Source organism: Eupeodes corollae, chromosome 1 (assembly GCF_945859685.1).
Source record: "Eupeodes corollae chromosome 1, idEupCoro1.1, whole genome shotgun sequence".
Classification (NCBI taxonomy): Eukaryota; Metazoa; Arthropoda; class Insecta; order Diptera; family Syrphidae; genus Eupeodes; species Eupeodes corollae.
Genome location: NC_079147.1, coordinates 121,509,656 through 121,532,368, shown reverse-complemented (window position 1 = coordinate 121,532,368; position 22,713 = coordinate 121,509,656). Strand labels below are relative to the sequence as shown.

The window sequence follows — 22,713 nt, the reverse complement described above, 5'->3', positions numbered from 1 at the left end:
ATTTTGTATGTTCTGATTTACAAGCTCTCTAAGTTGAAAAATAATTTAACTCAAATCGCGAACCGTATTTTCAACAAATTTTATGATGTTTTTTTTTCCAAAGTTCCTTTAAATAAATCATTTAATTGGTCTATTTTCGATTATCTAAAAAGAATAAAAATATTGATTATTTATAAAAGATACCTTCTATAAGTAGTCTGAAGCTTTGGTAAAAAGTTTCAAAAGATACAAAGAAAGTAAGTATGCCAGCATATGCTCAACGCATTCGTGTTAAAGAACAGAAAAATCAGCTACAGATACGTGCAGATGTGGAAGTTATAATCAAAAATGTTTCACTGAATCGTATTTCAAAAAACTCCGTTTTGCAGGTGGTGTTTACCAAACATATTATTTATCGAAATGAATTTTTTTAAGAAAAATGTCAAATTTTATTTTAAAAATAAAACAAAATTAATACATTGACCCAGGTCTGAGAATTTCGATATTTGCGAAACCATTTATTTCTGCCTGGAAATTTTTTTCAACTTTGAACTCAATTTTCTTGAAAACAACACACGAAAAACAATATAGTCTTGTGATATTTTAAATTATATGATGGAGCTTAAAATAAAATAAAGAAAAGGATTAGGGATAGTAACTCATATTTTTTAATTTTTCGCTAAAAGTAGTCCAGATAAAAATAAAAAAGGTGTTATTTTTAAAGTTTTATTATGTTGGTTTTGTTGTGTATTACGTTATTTTGTATTACCTGGCTTATAAGAATAAAATCTCTTACTTAAATCTATATAAATATAAAGGAAATAAAAGTCAGTATTGAGTTATCGAGCATTTGTGCAAGGTGTTTAAGAAAAATGTTTACTCTTTGATCAACCAAGAAGTGAAATATAATAACTAACATATACAGCGAATTCAATACATTAAAATGCATTCAATCCAATTTCCTCAGCGGTGTTGTATAGTGAACTTATTACTATGGGTCATGATGGTCAGAATCTTTTACCATATTTTGCAAGGTAATACCCCAACTTAATTTCTGAGCAAATATAAACTGTGCTGTCAGAATTAAAGAAACATTATATGTCTCGTTATATGGAACGCAGCTCATAGAAAAAAAGTAATTTTGAAAAAAAAAATACGCTCATTGGTTCGAAGAAGTTTTCGAAGTAGAACTAAACCATGTTTTTATTAGTAGATGTTTTTTTTTCTTTTTATTCTGACGGGAGTTTTCTTACCTTTGTGCTGGCAAATAATGTTACATAACCGGTTATGCTTGTTCACAAACTAATCTGATACTAGCCTACCTGATAGCCAACCGAACGCGGCCAGTCAAAAAACCTGAAGTTTAGAATTAAGTAAGAGTTACATAAATGGATAACGTTATACAGTTGAACATCATATTTGATTTTGTTATAATTTAATGAAAGTGCTTTACTAGATAGATTATACAACTTTTGTGAACTTTGAATTTGTTTTTTTTTGGTAAGAATATAGATTTTGAAGATAAAAAGCTTACCTGTGGAATATTCGATGGTGCAGTCTGTGGTATAATTGTTTGAAATATCCAGTTGAGGTAATTCAATTTCACTATTTACTACCAGTGGATCAGTCATATTCCATATAAAAACTAAATCCTGAACTGTGTGAGATACTGGAATTATAAACCACATGCGTATTTCCGCTTTATACATTAAAGAATACTAATGTCTAGTTAAAATGATGCAAATAAAACTTAATGTTTGTATAAACAACTATTAATAAGCAACGATAATTTTACTTTAGACAATCGTTCAAAAACTAAAATGAAAACAATTTTATAAGGAATAGTCTAACATTTATGCTAATAATGTTCAATACTTTTTTAACCACAAATTACGTTAAATACAGTTAATTGTTTAAGTTTAAAAATGAATAATTTGTGGTCGAAAATTTATTTCACATTTATGTGAAAAATCTTTTCTTTGGTATTGATCATTTTAATGAATACCGTTATTAAAAACAGGACAAAAACCAATATAAAATTTATAGTTAGTGTTCAAGTATAAGCTGAGCATAATCGTCACCTTAGTTGTTTAAACCCTTAAGGTGGAGACTAAGCAAATTATCGGGTCACGGCTTATTTGATGATAGGCTTATGGCTTATTTTCTGACAGCACGCGGCTTCTCAGCAAAAATGTCATAAATTTAATTCATTCTATTCTCATTCCTCTCTCGACATCGCCACCACCAAAAAGAAAATCAGTCAACTGAAGTGTTGAATAATATAATTGTTTTCTTTGCGTTATTTGGAAGTGATTGACAGTTGAAGGCAATCCTCCAAACATTTGGTCCATTCGAGCCAGATAGCGCCATTTTAGGCAAAATAAATTCTGGAACCGTCCTTAATAACGGCAAGCTTATCGCCGTCCCATAATAACGGCACGTCCGCACGTCCCTCAATAACGGCACGTACGCAAGCTTGGCACCTTCCCATAATAACGAAACGTCCTCACGTTTGGCACCGTCCTGTAATAACGGCAGGCTTGGCGCCGTCCCATAATAACGGCGATTCCTCAATAACGGCACGTACACACGCTTGGCACCGTCCCATAATAAGGGCACGTCCGGACGTTTGGCACTGTCCCGTAATAACGGCAAGTTTGGCACCGTCCCGTAATAACGGCAAGATTGGCACCATCCCATAATAACGGAACGCCATCATTATCCAGTAATCGTCAAGGATATCCCCAGAGAGAATGTACATCTGTAACCATTACATCTATAGCGTTTTTTAATCGATGACATCTGTAGCAATAATTCTCGAAGTCTTCATCAATTCCAGTGTCATCATCATCATTACAGCCAACGTAAATTTTGTATTGTAAAGGTATTTATCCAATTTTTTTTTTCCAATTTGCTACAATTTGTTTTTTATATACACGTGAGGTAGTTAAATGGTAAAATTAGTATGTTCTACAACGCGTTATTTAGGGACATGTTCACTGCACTGCACGCAGAATTAAGTCCCGCTCAAAAACTTTTTCATTTGCGTGCCCGGACTAAAGATCATGCTTGGAACATTTTCTCTAAATTTGAAATCACACACGACAATTTCGAGGCTGCGTGGGCGGCTCTTAAAGACCACTTCGAAAATAAAAGAAAACTCGTAAACAGCCATCTTGGTATTTTGCTCGGTCAACCGTGTATTTAGGTAGAATCGGCCGCTTCATTGAAGGAACTGCAAAGCAACATCAATGAAACTCTTATTGCTTTAAAGTTCTTAGTATCGAAGTAAAAACATGGGACACATTTACAACCTACTTTTGACAAACTCGATTTCCAACGTAAACACTTTCTATTTGAGAAGAGTCCCTCGATAAACCCACAGAAATTCAAACGTGGGAAAGCATAAACAACTTCCTCACCAATCGGTATCGGGTATTGGAAAACGTGGCCGACATGCAAAAGGTTAATAAAGTTTTGCCAACTACAGTGTCTAAACAGCAGTCTTCTAGTAAAATTTGCAAAGGTTAACACTTATTGCGTCTATGCCCAGAGTTTTTAAAAATGACAGTGGCTAAAAGGAGAAATATCGTACGAAAGTTGAAATATTGCTTTAATTGTCTAGGTTTTACCCATATGGTATCCTCATGCAAAAGTGAAAATACATGTTTTCAATACAAGGGAAAGCATCATTCACTTTTGCATTTTGATAAAACTCCACCGGGGAGTGTTAACTCAAGCTGCAGCTACAAGTTCAAGCAATACTTTCCAAAACTCGTACCGAATTGAAAATCCCGGCTGTTAAAAAACTATTCCGAATGACAGTTCAAATCCTACTGAAAACCTTAGCGTAAATGCCCAAGCTTTTTTTGTCAAATCACAGCAAACAACTCTTTTAGCTACGGCATTAGTAAGAATTCATCAAAATCAAGATGATTTTGAGTGGCGAGTGCTGATTGGTCGGGGTTCAGAATCCCAAAAACTTTTCGATTGCCAATTAGCGGATCCCTATTTTTCTCAAAGTTCCAAGATTGACTTACTAATTTGCGCGGGTATATATCCCTTTATGATCCGTGATGGTCTAAAACCAGCAACTTATGGCTCAGAACACAGTTTTTAAATGGGTGCTATTAGCCCCATTGCAAAACCCCAGTTCTGCTAATAATGTGCAATTTTCTAAATCGTTATAATTTTATAACGAAGTATCTTTGAATGATAAAATTCAAAAATTTTGGGAGCTCGAAGAGTTCCCAGAAGCTCTAGTATAGACAGCCGCAGAACAACATTGTGAAGATCTTTTTGAAAAAAACACATATCGATATAAAACCGGTCGTTATGTTGTGCGTTTGCCGTTTAAGGAAGATTTTTTGGAAGATCCTCGTTTAGGATTTTCTTACGTCAACGCACAACGACAATTCCTCAGAAATGAGAAGCGTCTATTAAGCAACCCTAGCCTTAAACACAAGTAAGATTCGGTGTTAGATATCAGAGTACGTTGACATGGGTTACATGAAGCCAAGTAATACTTTAAGAGCTGTTTTGAATGATCAAAAGTCATTTTTTATGCCACATCATGCAGTTATAAAGCCCGAAAGCGTAACGACAAAGGTTCGTGTCGTCTTTAATGCGTCATTTGCCTATTCAAACGGGAAAAGTTTAAATGACGTATTGTATCCGGGTCCAGCGCTCCAAACGGACATAACACTCTTGATGTTGAATGGGTCACTTTATAAATTCGTTTTCAATAGTGATATAGAGAAAATGTATCGCCAAATTAAAATTCATTCCGATCAAAAACCCTTTCACAAAATTTTATTTCGTGAAGCTCAAAAGATCTTCTCAGTGTTTTTGAAATGACGACACTAACATTTGGTGTGTCTTGCTCGCCATACTTAGCCATTCGTTCGTTGCATCACTTAACCAAATCAGTTAAAACATCTTATCCTCTGGCTTCCAGTATTCTTCAAAGAGAATTATTTGTAGATGACGTTTAATCGGTAGCTTATGATATTTCCACGGCGTTAAAAGCGCAATCCAAAATAATCCTAGTTCTGCAATCGGCTGGGTAGAACTTGAGAAAATAGACGTCAAATTCAAAACAGTTGTCAATTTTGGTTTGCCTACAAGCTGAAACGTCAACTTACACGCACCCTCAGGTCTAACATCAATTCACCACTGCTGATATCAATTCACCACCCTCTAAAGTCAATTCACCATGAAAATAAGGAATTGTAATGAGAAATTCTTTAGGGGAGGCACCTAGTGGCTACGGCGACATTAGCATTTGCATTTTTTAGGAAGAGTACGATAACTCATGCGACAAAGTTTGATGACGGATTTGTATAGAACAGTTAAAAACAAGCATTTTTACAATGGGAGCGGGTCTGTTTCCCTCCATTCAGGAGGTAGGGGTATTTAAAAAAAAACATGTAAGTTAAATGGAAAAAAATAATGGTAATACTTACAACTAAGTTTTATAAATTTTTCAAAGCCAACACTTTTGTCTATTAGCTGTTTTTTAAATCAGGTCAAAACTATGCAAACTAGAATAGTTCGTTGGGATATTACATTTTCAAATAAATATTTATTGATCCAAACATCTCAGATGCCGACTTAAGACTAAAATCGAAAAACATTTTTGCTGTTAACTGTCATTAAATATTGTTAAACAAAGACCTTATGGTTTCTTATACATGAAGCACTTATTAAGAAAACAACAAATACGAACATTGGAACTCACTTGGACGTGACCTTGGAACAATAGTGTACCTACAGGATTCCTTGAAATGTGAGTAAGAACTTTGCATTCACACTTTTTAGTAAAAAACAAAAAAAAACGTGTAAGAACACGTCCAAGTGAGTTCCAATGTTCGTATTTTACTATCGAAAATGTTTAAAAATGCAAACATTGGAATTCATTTGGTCGTGTCCTTGGAACAATAGTGTACCTACAGGAATGGTTTATACCTTCCTGGAATCCTTGAAGTGTGAGTAAGAACTTTGCATTCACACCTTTTAGTAAAAAATAAAACAACTTAAAAGAACACGTCCAAGTGAGTTCCAATGTTTTTTTTCTATTAAAAATGTTTAAGCATTTTTTCTTTAACTTTTTTTTTTTCGGCTGACTCGGAGTTAATAAAACACTATTAAAATTTGCATTCGGCTTTTAATTGTTCGTGGAACCTATGGTTCCATTTTCTTTTTTATTATTATATGAATATATAAAAATCCATTCGAACACAAAAATAAACATTAAAAATCTAACAATACTTCTTCCTAATTGCGAAATCAATAGAAATCAACGGATTCCAGGTCGCTGAGAATTTTGTCACGAGTTTGTTGCTTGGAGTCTTCCTTGATTTCCATTGGAATTGAACCACACTGACCGAACATGAATTCCAATTCATCGGTGGTCAATTTTTAACCATGAAGCTCCAAGGCACCAATGAATTGCTTTTGGCCTTCAAAATAGATTAACACTGTTGGCAGATGCTTCTCTGTTAAATTTGGGATGCAGGTGGTGGCTATTGACCGCAGGAACTGTTGCATATGGTGGTGTATGACCGAACAGAGCGGCACACCATTTGTGTACAAATGCAACACAATCCAGATACCAGGCATGGGTGGAAGGATACCTTTTGCACGGAAGACATCGTTCCGTTCGGAATCTTCATTTAGATCCTCAATTTTTAAACAAATTAACAAAACAACAAATGCTTCATTTGACAGCTAAAATCAAATCTAAAATTCTCACCACAGCAATTTAATAAAAAAAAACCTGTCAAAACAAGTTAATGCACCGCATCGAATTGTTGTTGGATTTCACATTTCAAAATGGACGTAATGTCAAAACTACAAATACAACAATGTAAACAAATGGGTGTTCTAGGGTAAAACATACGAAAGATTCCGGTCTTTATATGGTGTGTCTATGATGAAAACTATCATCAGCGAACTAAACATATTGATGTTCGTCATCATTTTATTGGAGACACAATAGTTAATAATAAAATCAACCTTAAAATTGTTCTTCAGATAAAATGATTGCTGACATTTTTGCAAAACCTTTCCCTGGAGTTAAAATTAAAATGTTTAATTCATTAATGGGACTTTGTTAATTTTAGTGAGAATGTTGAAATTGAAAATTAAATATACTTGTTTTGTTCGTTTGTGAGAAATGAAATTTTTAAATAGAAAAATAATACATAGAGAATTAAAAATTGAAATTGCGAATACGCAAGCGTGTCCCAATATTATTTGTTGTTTAATTTGGTATGATGAAGCAATGTATGAGAGAGTATAACAGTTTAGAAATTAGAATGAAAAGGTTTTTGTAGAAGCTAGTAGGTTGATGCATACTTTCAGGGTGACATCTTTTCGGACTTGTTTTGTTTTTTTGAATGCATTCATGTAATTTAGTTAAAGATCGTCGTATAACGATAATGATCATGACGAACACAATTCACAATAAAAAAAAAAGGAAAGAAAATTACGTGAAGGATGAGGAGTGGGTTTAAGAATTGTTAAAAGAAAAAAATGTAAAAATGGAAGAAGTGGGATTTGAACCCGAGGAGTCTGGTAGTGATAATAGGATCCAGCGTCGAGACCACTAGACCATGGTCAAGGACATCGAAAGGAAATCAAAAATGAAACTATAAGGCAAAACACTTGAAGGAGCAACCTTAAGGATGTAGGAAATAAAAGAAAAACAAAAGAGAAAAAGTAAAAAGGAATCGTGATCGGTAACTAATACAAATAAAGCATTAGTATAGGTTACGGATGGTCTTGCGTGTTTTCTTAAATTTCAAGAATTTTGACCAAAATTATTAAATTATATCACACTTATGTGAAGAAAAATCCATTATTCAATCTGGAAATGCAATTGGATTTTTCTAAATAAAATATCGGGTTCAAAAAGAAGAAAAACAAAGACCGGATCCACTTCCATCTTTAAATGCCCAGTTTCGTCGAATAATTTCGACAATGGAAAAGCCGAAAAAGGCCAGGACAAATCGTTCATTTGGTTCCTGGTGCGCGACGAGATAATATCACAGTGTAAGCTTTAAGAAAAAGTAGTAAAAAATTTTTAAGTGAAGTTTTACCTGCAACTGCAGAAAAAAAAAAAAATAAGATTAAAGAGTAAAACCAATAACATCATTAACATCACATTTAAAAAAAAAGAAAAGTCATCAACAAGACTCAAAGTCTAGTCGCCACGAGGGACCAGGAATTTTAAAGGCTGACGAGACTCAGGTAAAATAGAAACGCCACTGAACATTTGGTCAAAGAAAAACCCGTAAAGCCAAGAAAATCATCGTCGAAACTACGTCGACCATCTACCATCACTCGACACCAACAACAACCAAGAGGTCAAATTAACCATCCATCAATCCTTCCATCCGCAACAACAAGAACATCCAACCAGGTATCACCAAAAACAACACTACATCCACCATCCGCATCCAAAATCCGCATATACACCAAAACCAGCAGAATCATACAACCATCCACACATTCCATTCATCCACATCAGCAACATCATACGACCACATCAGTAAAAGTGCACAACAGAAATAGCAAAATCAGACAACCATCCACATTCACACCATTCATAACAGCAGCAAGATACAACCATCCGCACACGCACAACTTCTAACAGCAAGTTTATACGACCATCTATACCATACTCCATTTACCAACAAGATTCAGAATTCTATCAAAACCACTCAAAAGCTAAGTACCAGGTTATCTTATTTTATGTTATCTATTATTATCTTATTACTGCATTTTTTTTGTGTTTAGGTCATTACATAATATGTAAGAATTAGAGAAACTAAAGTAAAAAACAAAATTAAAATTTTAAAACAAAATATCAAACTTAAATCAAAAAAAAAATATAAAGAAAAAAAATCAATTAAACTAAAGTAATTAAATCAAATTAAAAAGAAAATTAAAGCAATTTTTCAATATATTAAATTCAATCAAATTTAAATCTCATTGAAAATAGGTACACATTATTCGTTCCACGACCATTACTTTGGATTGTATGCTTATCCTCGAAGCGGTGCACCACCTCGACGGCAGAAACAACAAAAACAAAATCCATTGATCGCCACAATAACAACAAGGTTAAATTTTTTATAATTCCATACTTTGAAAAAGCTCGGTAAGTGATTTTTACTTATTTAAATTTGATCGTGAATTTTATTGTTGGAAATTGCTTTGAAACATATACGCTCAATACACAATAGTTTGAAAACAAAACAAAAAACTTGAAATTACAAGAAAGTTTGCCTGAAAGTAGGCAATAAGAAAATAAAAAAAATATATTGTCTAAAAGTAGGCTTTTGTTGTCAGAATAGAACTAAATTTGTTTAATTAATTCACCTAAAATAATCCTAAAAATAAACGAATAAACGAATACAAAGAGACAGCGAAATAAAAAAATAGAAGAAATTAAAAACGAATACAAAAGCAATACATATATATTATTAGTTTTAAAAAACACATACAATAACATAAAATTTAGACATAGATTTTTCATCCTAATTGCATATTATTATTTTTAGTTCATTTTTGCCCTTTAGTTGCTAGTTTTTTTTTCTCCTTTATGTATGCATATTTTGTTTACTTTTTTTTGTAAAATAAAATGAAATTTATAACGTTTTAAAAAAATTCATGATTTTAATTTAAAAAGAGATGAATTTTACGACTTAGTAATTTAATGGATTGCTAAATATTATTCATAGGGTAAATGTGACCATTTCAGAAAACCTTCGGTAAGTCACCACATACGAAGTTAGGGGGTTACTGCAAACGACATCGAGGTAGTAGTAGCCAAGGTCGTACCACATTATAGTGATGCGTGGGTGGGATATATATACCTCTTATGGACATAACATCGAGTCCTTCCTTCTCTAAGGTTGTTACTTGAAATTTCTTTCGCTATCAATCCTTTCAATTTGTCGAAATTCGAATAGTAATTCGTTTGTTTTTCTTAAGGATGAATTTAGGGTCCTAAAATTTTTTTTTGATCCAAATTATTTAGTATTATCTGTGTTTTTATACCTACAACTCGGCATGATTTTACGTAACACACGTTTTGGTATCCCTTGGCAAGAACCCAGCCATTTCCGACGAGCTAAGCCCATTTCAAGCATGCCAGCCAAAGAGATACCGGAACACCCTTCATTCCTGCTTACAGGACTGGACTATAGCTTCCTGTAGACTATAGTTCATATTGTGAACTTAAAGGATGAAGGGTGAAATCTATAGGATTCGTTACAGGTGGCGCCCAACGTGGGGCCCGAAGTCGTCCTTATAGAAAAGAAAAAGAATATGCCAAAGGAAGAAAAAAATGTTTTTTTGTATTTTTCGATTTTCGAATTTTTTTTGTTAATTTACTTTTGATGAATCCATTGTAGCTAACAGTTGACGGCCAGTGAGTGGATGATTGTGTCGCTGCTCAGTCTGTAGCGCTCAATGTAGTTATAGTGGTTAATTCGTTAAGTATAGACAATACTTTGTTCATTTGTTAAATTTAATCCGAATTTTGGATTGTTTTGATCTGATTTTTTGCCGTTGAATTTTGATATTTGAAAAGAGAAACTTGAAGAGAAATTTTAAGTGCTCGTCCTGAAAATATAAAGTCTCAGAACTAGTCTTTAGTAGCGAGTACTTTTAACCTTTCAAAAAATTTAAAACAACAAAAAATTACAAATCTGACTTATTTTTCTTTCAATGGTGATTGTTTGAATTTTAGCAATTTAATGAGATTGAGAGAGAGGAAAAGAGAGAGCATCCTGGAGAAGAAAAGTGGTGATAAACCTAAGTTTATGATAAATAAATGAAAAGGTTTTGATTTGGCACATTTACCCTTACACTTTATGATTGATATAACAAACATTTAATTTTCATTTTGTTTTATTATTTATATATTTATATTTTATAGTATATTTTTTTTTATATATAACTTGATTATATTTTTTTTGGTGAACATTCTTTTATTCTTTTTATTTGTGAAGTTCAAAATTCTTTAGGATAATGAATTATTCTTGAAGACACTTCTCATTACCAGTTTTATTTATGAATTTTCTTTGACATTGGATACATTTTTTTTGAATATCTATTAAATTATTCTTTCTTAATTAACAAAACAGAGTTGAAGTTTTTTGGTGGTAATAGATAGTTTAATTTTATAAGGATTTTTTTTTGCTTTCTTTATTTTTGTTTGCTTTCTTTAATTTTTTTGATAGTTCGTAGGATTTTTAAAGAGTGCCTGAATTCAAAACTACAGAATTAGTTAGATTTAATCGTAGATTCAATCCTTTTTATTTTTTTGTCGGATATAATTCATTGATAGAGGTAAAGATGGGTAATGAACGAAGACTGACTTTAGGAAAGTACAGAAAGATACATGCTTTGCGTAGTAATGCGAATAGAGGTGCGGGAAATCAAGCTGAAAATGTGACGGATCAACACAACAGCACAACGGAAGGAAATGACAGAGATTCGTTGAATGGAGTGCAACTACCGACAGGTAGACATCAAGTAGAACCCGAAGAAGGTGCGGAGTCTTTGTTGACTCAAGCGGAAAGAAGGATTCGAAGTTTAAACCTTGGGATTTCTCTTGAAAATAGAGACACACAATTGGATGCTGCTGACGACGACGAAGATGAGTGTGATGAAGATCAGGTTATAGGAGGGTATATCGAGCAAGTGGTAACGGCAGCAATAGGGATAAATCGCGCAAAAGATATGGAGTTATTTAGGGCAGAGGCAGAACGAAATAGGGTTCACCTAGAAGAACAAGTTGCGGATATCGTGAGTAGGACATTGTCAGCAGTTACTCCAGAAAGGTATAGTGCGGAACGGGGAGAATCTTCAGTACCTAGGAGTACCCAACCGAGAAGAGAACGAACTGACGGTCTTCCACAAATCAACCCAACCATACCGCATACTTCAACGAGAGATGATCGTTCACATCATGACTCTACAGCCCATCATCATGGCGAGAATCATTCTACAAATGCAAATGAATTTTTGAGACAGCTTAACAACATGTCCTTGAGTGATCCTTTAGAAAGTATGTACCAACCTGCTCAGGCGCTTCCACCGACAAAACGATACCATAATTTCCATAAATGGGGGTTGAAATTCGATGGGAAAGGAATGACGGTTGATGACTTCCTTTTTAGACTGAATAGGGTGAGGTGTAGTTACAACGTTTGTTGGGAAGAGATAGTTCAGAACTTTCATCACTTTGTGGCAGAGCCAGTTGAAAGTTGGTTTTGGGTTTATATAAACGCAAACCCAACTGCAGATTGGAACGCGCTTCAAACTGCTTTAATAGAGCAATATCGTAGTTTAGAAACGGATTTCGAGCTTTCTCGAAAACTTTTCGATCGAAGACAACAGTCTTCGGAATCTTTCGATGATTTTTATACTGCGATACAACAACTGAACCATAGATTACGAGTACCGAAACAACCGAAAGAGATTGTAGAGTTGTTAAAACTAAATGTCAAGCGACATATAGGCGAATTGCTAATAACTTTTCATACAAATAGTTTACCTGAAATGGTCTACGTTTGTAGAAAAATTGAAAAATACTTAAACAATTCTCAAGACTCGAGTTCATCAAGAAGTTTCAAACCGCAGTTCCAGCAACCCTTAACAAACCGAAGGAACGTTTCCGAAATAGAGGCAGACGAAGTTAGTTTGATTGATCCAGATATAGAAGCCTTCAATTCAGGTAGGGATGTTCGAAACCTCGTATGTTTCAATTGCAAAGAAAAAGGACACACTTACTTCGATTGCCAAGTGCCTCAAAGAAATCTCGCTATAAATGTGGATATGAAAACACTACCGTACCGCAATGCCCGCGTTGTTCGGGAAACGAGGTGAAGAACAGTCCCATGTCCAAGGGAAACTGTTCGAAAAATTAGAACCTGGACATAGAAGAGACATTTTTAACCCAATAATTTCTTATGAATCACAGATTCAAACAAAAACTACAAATGAACCAAAACATCCAATTTTAATTCTAAAACCCGAACATAGACCAAAGACAATAGAAACAGACAAAATTCAAAAACCTAACGAACCTCGAAAAACCTTACACGAGAGATTAGAAAATTATTACAGAGTTAGAAATAGAATTTTTGAAAATCCAGAAGCAAAGACACCCGTCTCTGAAAAGGTGACGAAACTTAGACAAAAATTCAAAAGTAAGAAACAAGAGTTCAAAGCGATAGAAGCTTCGGTATTGTATAATGCGGAAGATCCTAGACCATATGCTACAGTGAAAATTTTTGACGAACCGATGCAAGGTTTGCTTGATAGTGGAGCAAGTATTAGTTGCTTGGGAGCAGGGGGTGTAGATATGTTACGCAAGAAAAATATAGAGTACAGCAAAATATCTCAAAACATAAGAACCGCTGATGGTAAGAATCAGGCAATAGTAGGCAAAGTCTTGGCCAAGGTTTCTTACAAAGGTATCGAGAAAGAATTGTACTTATATATTGTACCATCACTTCAACAGAATTTATACTTTGGTATAAATTTCTGGAAAGATTTTAATATAGCCCCTGACCTCATCTCAGAGCTTTCGCTGAACACAACGACGTCAAAAGAGTTAGATCCGAATGCCCATGAATTGACGGATGTGCAGTCAGAAACATTAAGGAAAACCATCAACATGTTTCCATCTTCGGCTATTTTAGGCCTTGGGAAAACTTCACTGACGGAACACAAAATTGATACGGGAGATGCAGAGCCAATCAAACAACGTTTTTACCCGATTTCTCCAGCAGTGCAAAAACTGATGTATGAGGAGTTGGATCGTATGCTAGAGTTAGGTATTATAGAAGAGAGTTCTAGTGCATGGAGTTCTCCAGTAGTTCTGGTTCGGAAGCCAGGAAAGAATCGACTGTGCCTTGACTACAGGAAAGTTAATGCGAAGACGAAGGGAAATGCGTATCCAATGACTCATATAGAGGGTTTGCTATCTCGTCTTCCAGATACTCGTTGGATTTCAAGCATCGATTTGAAGGACGCGTTTTGGCAAATCCCTCTGGAGAAGTCATCAAGGGAAAAAACGGCGTTTACGGTTCCAGGTAGACCATTAATGCAATTCAAGGTCATGCCATTTGGCCTTAAAAACGCGTGTCAGACAATGTGTGAAGTCATAGATAAAGTTGTACCGGTTGAACTGCGAGAACAAATATTCCCATATGTAGACGATTTGCTAGTAGTGTCAAGCTCATTCGAAGACCATATAAAACTCTTGAAAGTGTTAGCAGATAGACTTAGGCAGGCAGGTTTAACTATTAACGTTCAAAAGTCTAAATTTTGTTTTAAGGAAGTGAAATTTTTAGGTTACGTAGTAGGTCATGGTTGTATTAAAACGAATCAGGAAAAAATTTCGGCAATAGTTGACTTTCCAGTTCCTAAGACACCAAGACAGGTCAGACGATTTTTAGGAATGGCAGGCTGGTACCGAAGATTCGTCAAAGACTTTTCCACTTTGGCCAGTCCGCTTACAGATTGTTTGAAGAAAGGAAAGAAGTTTGAGTTTACAGAAGAAGCTGTAAAAGCTTTCGAAAACTTAAAAGCGATTTTGACTTCTGATCCTGTTTTAATCAACCCAGATTTTAGTAAGGAATTTATAATCCTATGCGACGCTTCAAACACAGGCATTGGCTGTGTTCTCTGTCAACTCGACAATGAAGGTAACGAAAAACCTATATATTACCATTCACAGAAACTGAATAAGGCACAACGCAATTATAGCGTAACAGAGCGCGAGTGTTTAGCAGCTGTGGTCGGAGTTAAAAAGTTTCGAGCATACGTGGAAGGTCAAGCGTTTAAGATAATCACCGATCATGCAAGTTTAAAGTGGGTGATGAGTCAAAAGGACTTAAGCGGTCGTTTGGCAAGATGGAGTCTGAAGCTTCAAGGGTTTGACTTCACAATTGAACATTGGAAAGGTCCACAGAACGTTGTCCCTGATGCTCTATCGAGGGCATTTGAAATAGAAGCACTGGACCACGATGTTTCGGTTGTGAACGAAGACTTTGACGCGCTGCACATAGATCTTGAAGACCCCAGTTTTCAATGTGAGGAATACTTAAAGATCATCGACACAGTCAAAAATCAAAAGAACCAGCTACCGGATCTTCAAGTATCGAACAATTTCGTTTATAAGAAGGTCCAACATTGCACAGGTAATCCGTTGGAGGATGACCTTATTTGGAAGCTCTGGGTTCCGGAAGCCTTGACCGATCGTTTAATAGGATTGGCTCATCGGCCGCCGAGATCATCGCATGGCGGTATATCGAAAACCTTGTACCGATTACGTACTCGTTTCTTTTGGCCTGGCATGGCAACACAGGTGAAAGCATACATTGCACGTTGTGATGTTTGTAAATCATGTAAAGCACCGAACAGTTCCCTTAGACCACCAATGGGAAAAGCCTTTACGGCAGAGAGGCCATTTCAAATGCTATACATTGATTTCTTAGGTCCTTACCCTCGTTCGAAAACGGGAAACACACATATTGTTATTGCTTTAGACCAACTAACGAAATTTGTCTTAATTCAGCCTTTGAGAAAAGCTACTTCGGAAACGGTAATAAAGTTTCTTACTGAAAATGTTTTATGTCTGTTTGGTGTACCGGAAACAATTCTTTCCGATAACGGAAAACAGTTTACAAGCAAGGAATTTGAAAAGCTCATGGTTTCGTTTGGAATTAATCATGTTAAAACCGCAGCTTACTCCCCTCAAGCTAACGCAAGCGAGAGAGTAAATCGGTCAATTTTAGCAGCAGTTAGAGCTTACATCGATCAAGACCAACGTAATTGGGATTTACATCTCCCCTCAATCGCGTGCGCTCTCCGCACAACAATACATTCTGCTACAAGTGTATCGCCATACGAGGCATTGTTTGGCCAACCAATGGTTGAACATGGTGCTGATTACAAACTCCTGAAAGATCTCAACGCTCTTAATAATTCCGAGATTAAAACATTGTCAAAGGCGTCACAAATGAACATTTTACACTCACATATTAAAGAATCCTTAGCGAATGCTCACACCAAATATGAGAACGCGTATAATACTCGCAGTAAAGCTATCAAATTTTCCGTGGGTGAAGTAGTTTTTAGAAGGAATTTTATATTGAGTGACGCATCCAAGAAAATCAGCGCTAAGTTATCTCCGAAGTTTCTGAAAATGAGAATAAAAAAGGTTATAGGAAACAACCTGTACGAACTAGAAGACATGAATGGAAAACGTGTAGGAATATACCACTGTAAGGACATACGAAGATAAAGGTCATATCTCATATGCCCGGCAGTCAGTCTGTGCATGAGTCTCTTTTCTTTTTCTGTTTTCTTTCCTGTTCCTTTTACCTCATTAGCTTTCGGAAAAGTAAGCAGGTTTGTGAGAAATGAAATTTTTAAATAGAAAAATAATACATAGAGAATTAAAAATTGAAATTGCGAATACGCAAGCGTGTCCCAATATTATTTGTTGTTTAATTTGGTATGATGAAGCAATGTATGAGAGAGTATAACAGTTTAGAAATTAGAATGAAAAGGTTTTTGTAGAAGCTAGTAGGTTGATGCATACTTTCAGGGTGACATCTTTTCGGACTTGTTTTGTTTTTTGAATGCATTCATGTAATTTAGTTAAAGATCGTCGTATAACGATAATGATCATGACGAACACAATTCACAATAAAAAAAAAGGAAAGAAAATTACGTGAAGGATGAGGAGTGGGTTTAAGAATTGTTAAAAGAAAAAAATGTAAAAATGGAAGAAGTGGGATTTGAACCCGAGGAGTCTGGTAGTGATAATAGGATCCAGCGTCGAGACCACTAGACCATGGTCAAGGACATCGAAAGGAAATCAAAAATGAAACTATAAGGCAAAACACTTGAAGGAGCAACCTTAAGGATGTAGGAAATAAAAGAAAAACAAAAGAGAAAAAGTAAAAAGGAATCGTTATCGGTAACTAATACAAAGAAAAGCATTAGTATAGGTTACGGATGGTCTTGCGTGTTTTCTTAAATTTCAAGAATTTTGACCAAAATTATTAAATTATATCACACTTATGTGAAGAAAAATCCATTATTCAATCTGGAAATGCAATTGGATTTTTCTAAATAAAATATCGGGTTCAAAAAGAAGAAAAACAAAGACCGGATCCACTTCCATCTTTAAATGCCCAGTTTCGTCGAATAATTTCGACAATGGAAAAGCCGAAAAAGGCCAGGACAAATCGTTCATTTGGTTCCTGGTGCGCGACGAGATAATATCACAGTGTAAGCTTTAAGAAAAAGTAGTAAAAAATTTTTAAGTGAAGTTTTACCTGCAACTGCAGAAAAAAAAAAAATAAGATTAAAGAGTAAAACCAATAACATCATTAACATCACATTTAAAAAAAAAGAAAAGTCATCAACAAGACTCAAAGTCTAGTCGCCACGAGGGACCAGGAATTTTAAAGGCTGACGAGACTCAGGTAAAATAGAAACGCCACTGAACATTTGGTCAAAGAAAAACCCGTAAAGCCAAGAAAATCATCGTCGAAACTACGTCGACCATCTACCATCACTCGACACCAACAACAACCAAGAGGTCAAATTAACCATCCATCAATCCTTCCATCCGCAACAACAAGAACATCCAACCAGGTATCACCAAAAACAACACTACATCCACCATCCGCATCCAAAATCCGCATATACACCAAAACCAGCAGAATCATACAACCATCCACACATTCCATTCATCCACATCAGCAACATCATACGACCACATCAGTAAAAGTGCACAACAGAAATAGCAAAATCAGACAACCATCCACATTCACACCATTCATAACAGCAGCAAGATACAACCATCCGCACACGCACAACTTCTAACAGCAAGTTTATACGACCAACTATACCATACTCCATTTACCAACAAGATTCAGAATTCTATCAAAACCACTCAAAAGCTAAGTACCAGGTTATCTTATTTTATGTTATCTATTATTATCTTATTACTGCATTTTTTTTGTGTTTAGGTCATTACATAATATGTAAGAATTAGAGAAACTAAAGTAAAAAACAAAATTAAAATTTTAAAACAAAATATCAAACTTAAATCAAAAAAAAATATAAAGAAAAAAAATCAATTAAACTAAAGTAATTAAATCAAATTAAAAAGAAAATTAAAGCAATTTTTCAATATATTAAATTCAATCAAATTTAAATCTCATTGAAAATAGGTACACATTATTCGTTCCACGACCATTACTTTGGATTGTATGCTTATCCTCGAAGCGGTGCACCACCTCGACGGCAGAAACAACAAAAACAAAATCCATTGATCGCCACAATAACAACAAGGTTAAATTTTTTATAATTCCATACTTTGAAAAAGCTCGGTAAGTGATTTTTACTTATTTAAATTTGATCGTGAATTTTATTGTTGGAAATTGCTTTGAAACATATACGCTCAATACACAATAGTTTGAAAACAAAACAAAAAACTTGAAATTACAAGAAAGTTTGCCTGAAAGTAGGCAATAAGAAAATAAAAAAATATATTGTCTAAAAGTAGGCTTTTGTTGTCAGAATAGAACTAAATTTGTTTAATTAATTCACCTAAAATAATCCTAAAAATAAACGAATAAACGAATACAAAGAGACAGCGAAATAAAAAAATAGAAGAAATTAAAAACGAATACAAAAGCAATACATATATATTATTAGTTTTAAAAAACACATACAATAACATAAAATTTAGACATAGATTTTTCATCCTAATTGCATATTATTATTTTTAGTTCATTTTTGCCCTTTAGTTGCTAGTTTTTTTTTCTCCTTTATGTATGCATATTTTGTTTACTTTTTTTTGTAAAATAAAATGAAATTTATAACGTTTTAAAAAAATTCATGATTTTAATTTAAAAAGAGATGAATTTTACGACTTAGTAATTTAATGGATTGCTAAATATTATTCATAGGGTAAATGTGACCATTTCAGAAAACCTTCGGTAAGTCACCACATACGAAGTTAGGGGGTTACTGCAAACGACATCGAGGTAGCAGTAGCCAAGGTCGTACCACATTATAGTGATGCGTGGGTGGGATACATATACCTCTTATGGACATAACATCGAGTCCTTCCTTCTCTAAGGTTGTTACTTGAAATTTCTTTCGCTATCAATCCTTTCAATTTGTCGAAATTCGAATAGTAATTCGTTTGTTTTTCTTAAGGATGAATTTAGGGTCCTAAAATTTTTTTTTGATCCAAATTATTTTGTATTATCTGTGTTTTTATACCTACAACTCGGCATGATTTTACGTAACACACGTTTTGGTATCCCTTGGCAAGAACCCAGCCATTTCCGACGAGCTAAGCCCATTTCAAGCATGCCAGCCAAAGAGATACCGGAACACCCTTCATTCCTGCTTACAGGACTGGACTATAGCTTCCTGTAGACTATAGTTCATATTGTGAACTTAAAGGATGAAGGGTGAAATCTATAGGATTCGTTACACGTTTATAATAGTTTTCTATGTAACTTGAATTATTTATATTTTAATTTCTAACGAAAAATAAAGATTCGAGATTATCATCTTGGAATATCTTAAACACAAAGGACGTGTTTTTCATCAGGGCTCATAGAGCTTCTGAGACTGAAGAGCACGGTCAATGATGACGTCTTTTAGATGCCGAACGCCATAGGTCTCAAAGACTTTCTCAGACTGAAGTTCAGATTTAAACCTGTAGATCTTTAGATGTTGATTGTCACGCAACCCAAAAGAACCGCTGAAACTGAGGATGAAAGACAGACACGAAGACTTTTAAACGCTTAGCGACATGCATCAAAAATTGCGTCAGAGTCTCATGATGAATCACAAAGACGGCGTATTTTGAACGCTGAACATCAGGCACAAAGAAGAACTGTTTTTACACGTAATACATGGGATGCATTTCAAGACGCAGATTTTTATTATGACCCTTTAATTGATTACATTAATCATCTACTAGTTCTCATTAGTCGGATGGATAAAAAGTGCACACATTGTGAAGCACTAAAGTGGAAAGACGAGATTGAAGGTTGGTGTTCCAGTCCTGTTAATGAGAAATCTTGACGCGCTAAAGGACGAAACATTATAAAAGCTATAATCATGAATGGAATAGCAACAGGAAAAAATGTTTTAATTCCCCGCATTCAGATAATTCCAACCGATTTACCGTTTCAGTTTAAAAGAGTGCAGTTTCCTCTAAAAGCAGCATTTGCAATAACAATAAATAAAGCTCAGGGGCACACGCTGATAGTTTCAGATGTAAATAAAAAATAATATTTGTCCCATTAACAATTATATGTAACGTGCTCACAAGTCTTAAACCCACAAATTCGTTACGTTCTGGCAAAGGAAAGAAAAACAAAAAACGTCGTATATAAAACTTTATTGCAGTAACCTGTCTTCTTCTTAAAATGTATTAACCTAACCTTACCTAACCGATGACAATCACACTTAGTATGGCCTCATCCCATCTCAGCACAATTCAAACATACGTACAAAAAAGTACAGGTCTGGTTTTTTTCATACTACCATAAAAAAACTATCTAAGTCGAGGGTAAAAGCTAGTGATATAATAAATGTTGCAGGGCAGCACAGAGCAGATGAGCAGCAGACGCCACAGACACAGAAAAGAACAAAAGGCGAATAATGGTTTACAAGTTGTTAAAGAAATTATTTATTAATTCATTTTGTTTTTTTTTTAATTTACAATACTTACTTAATTAAAAAGATTATTTTTGTTTTATCCTGAATGTAAGCAAAACCTTTGACACCTGGCCCATGACGTTTCTGCATTCAGAAAAAACAGTGTCATTATCGTTTGCTGTTGCTTTTGATTTTTGCTCTAGTATGTCTACTTAAAAAAAATTCTAAAAATAAAAAGTATTTTCTTTGTAAGAACTCTATTCAAGATGAAGTGGTTAATTGCGGTTTTTTTGTGTAAATACTTTCCATAAAATTTGGGCAAATATATCAGAAGTCACTCAAAAAGAAATCATTAAAGAAAACGCCAATATCTGTTTTTTTTTGTTTCTTATTGCTGCTTTTTGCGCGTTAGCATTGAAAATGAGTGAGGTGGATTCTCTTCGTGCTGATGTACGAAATCTTGTCCAAACTATTGGCATGCATATGCATAAGGAGCGCGAAAAATGTTTTGACGTTGGTGGAGAGAGGTAGACGGACATCGGCGAAGTTTTGGCTAACTGCTCTGTGCGTAATCTTGTAAAAACTATGAGAGTGAAAAGTTGGCGGAGAGAGGGAGACGGTCATGAGCGAAGTTTTGGCTTACTGCTTTAATTTTGTACGAGGGAAAGTAAATGATGATGATGCAGGTGCGGCTTTTTTTTTATAATTAGCAAACACTAAAAGGGTTTTTTAAACCTTTAATATGCCAAAGACACAGTGTGAGCATTAGGAAAAGAGGGAAAGGTTGGATAGGAGGTGTCGGTGTACATTGGTTTTAAATTTCGGAACATTGCAATGACAGGTAAAGATAGAGCGTGGCAAGGCGTTCCACATTCGCGTAGTACGGCTAAAAAAAGAATCTCTGTACTTCATAGTACGTCCGAAGTTGGGCTCAAGGATAAACTGATGGGCATTCCTAGAAGCGCGGGTATTACGGTTAAATTGTTTAAGGGGGAGAATGCAACTGGCTATTTCACTAGAGTATAGTCCGTTAAAATAACGGTAAAAAAGCGTGAGGCAAGAAACCTTGGGTCGATGTTCGAGTGATGTAAACGAGATGTTAATGTCACAAATCATTTTAAAAGCTCTTTTTTGAATACTGTCCAAGAGGCTTGAATAAGTTACTGGAGCACCAGCCCAGAGATGAGAGTTATATTCAAGTTTCGGACGTATATAGGTTTTGTAGATTGTAGCCAGATCAGACGGAGAGAAAAATTTCTTGCAACGTCTCAAAAAACCTAGACATCTTGCGGCATTTTTGGCAACATCGTGTATGTGATCGCTCCACAAAAGGTGGTTGCTGATGCACATTCCGAGGATGTCAAGATTTTCCGTTTCTTTGATGCAAGTGCCACTCATAGTTTATCTCGCTTTAACGATGCAAGACAGCATTGCGTTTTCGAAGCATTAAATTCCACACGATTATTTATTCCCCATTGTACAATGCTGTGTAGGTCGGAATTTAATGAGCTAATCATATTTTGCCGTTGCAGTTCCACATCCGAAGAGGAGGGTTGTGCGTCTGGAAACGAATATGAAAAGCTAAGAGTGCTATCGTCAGCAAAACAATGTATTGGATTAGAAGTAGCAGACAGGAGATCATATATAAAAATGAGGAAGAGGGTCGGAGACAAAACGAAACCCTGGGGCACACAAGCGATTATTTTATGAGTTTCAGACTTGAATCCGTCCAAAACAACTTGTATTGAACGGTTCGAAAGAAAATTTCTAATCCAACGAAGAAGAGATTCGTCGATACCGAAAGCACGCATTTTCGATAAGAGAGCAAGATGCCAAACTTTATCAAATGCCTTTGAAATATCAAGTGCAATAATCTAACTTTCTCCAAAACGATGTAAAGATCTGTTCCACTGTTCGGTGAGATGAACCATGAGATCACCAGTGGACCTATTGCTACGAAAGCCGAATTGCCGGTCATTAAGAAGCTTCCGTTCCTCAAGA

General features: G+C 35.0%; 1 protein-coding gene across 2 annotated transcripts in view; it reads right to left on the bottom strand.

Moving 5' to 3' along the window:
• The window catches only part of LOC129953726 (glycine receptor subunit alpha-2), a 209,268-nt gene that overhangs the window by 52,544 nt on the left and 134,011 nt on the right, over positions 1-22,713 (bottom strand). Inside the window, exon 5 of one of the 2 annotated variants that reach the window (XM_056067121.1) lies at positions 1,514-1,648. The exons of the other annotated variant lie outside the window; for it this stretch is intronic. Coding sequence (XP_055923096.1) covers positions 1,514-1,648 — 135 coding nt within the window. The remainder of the gene's footprint in view (positions 1-1,513; positions 1,649-22,713) is intronic. 2 annotated transcript variants of the gene reach the window in all.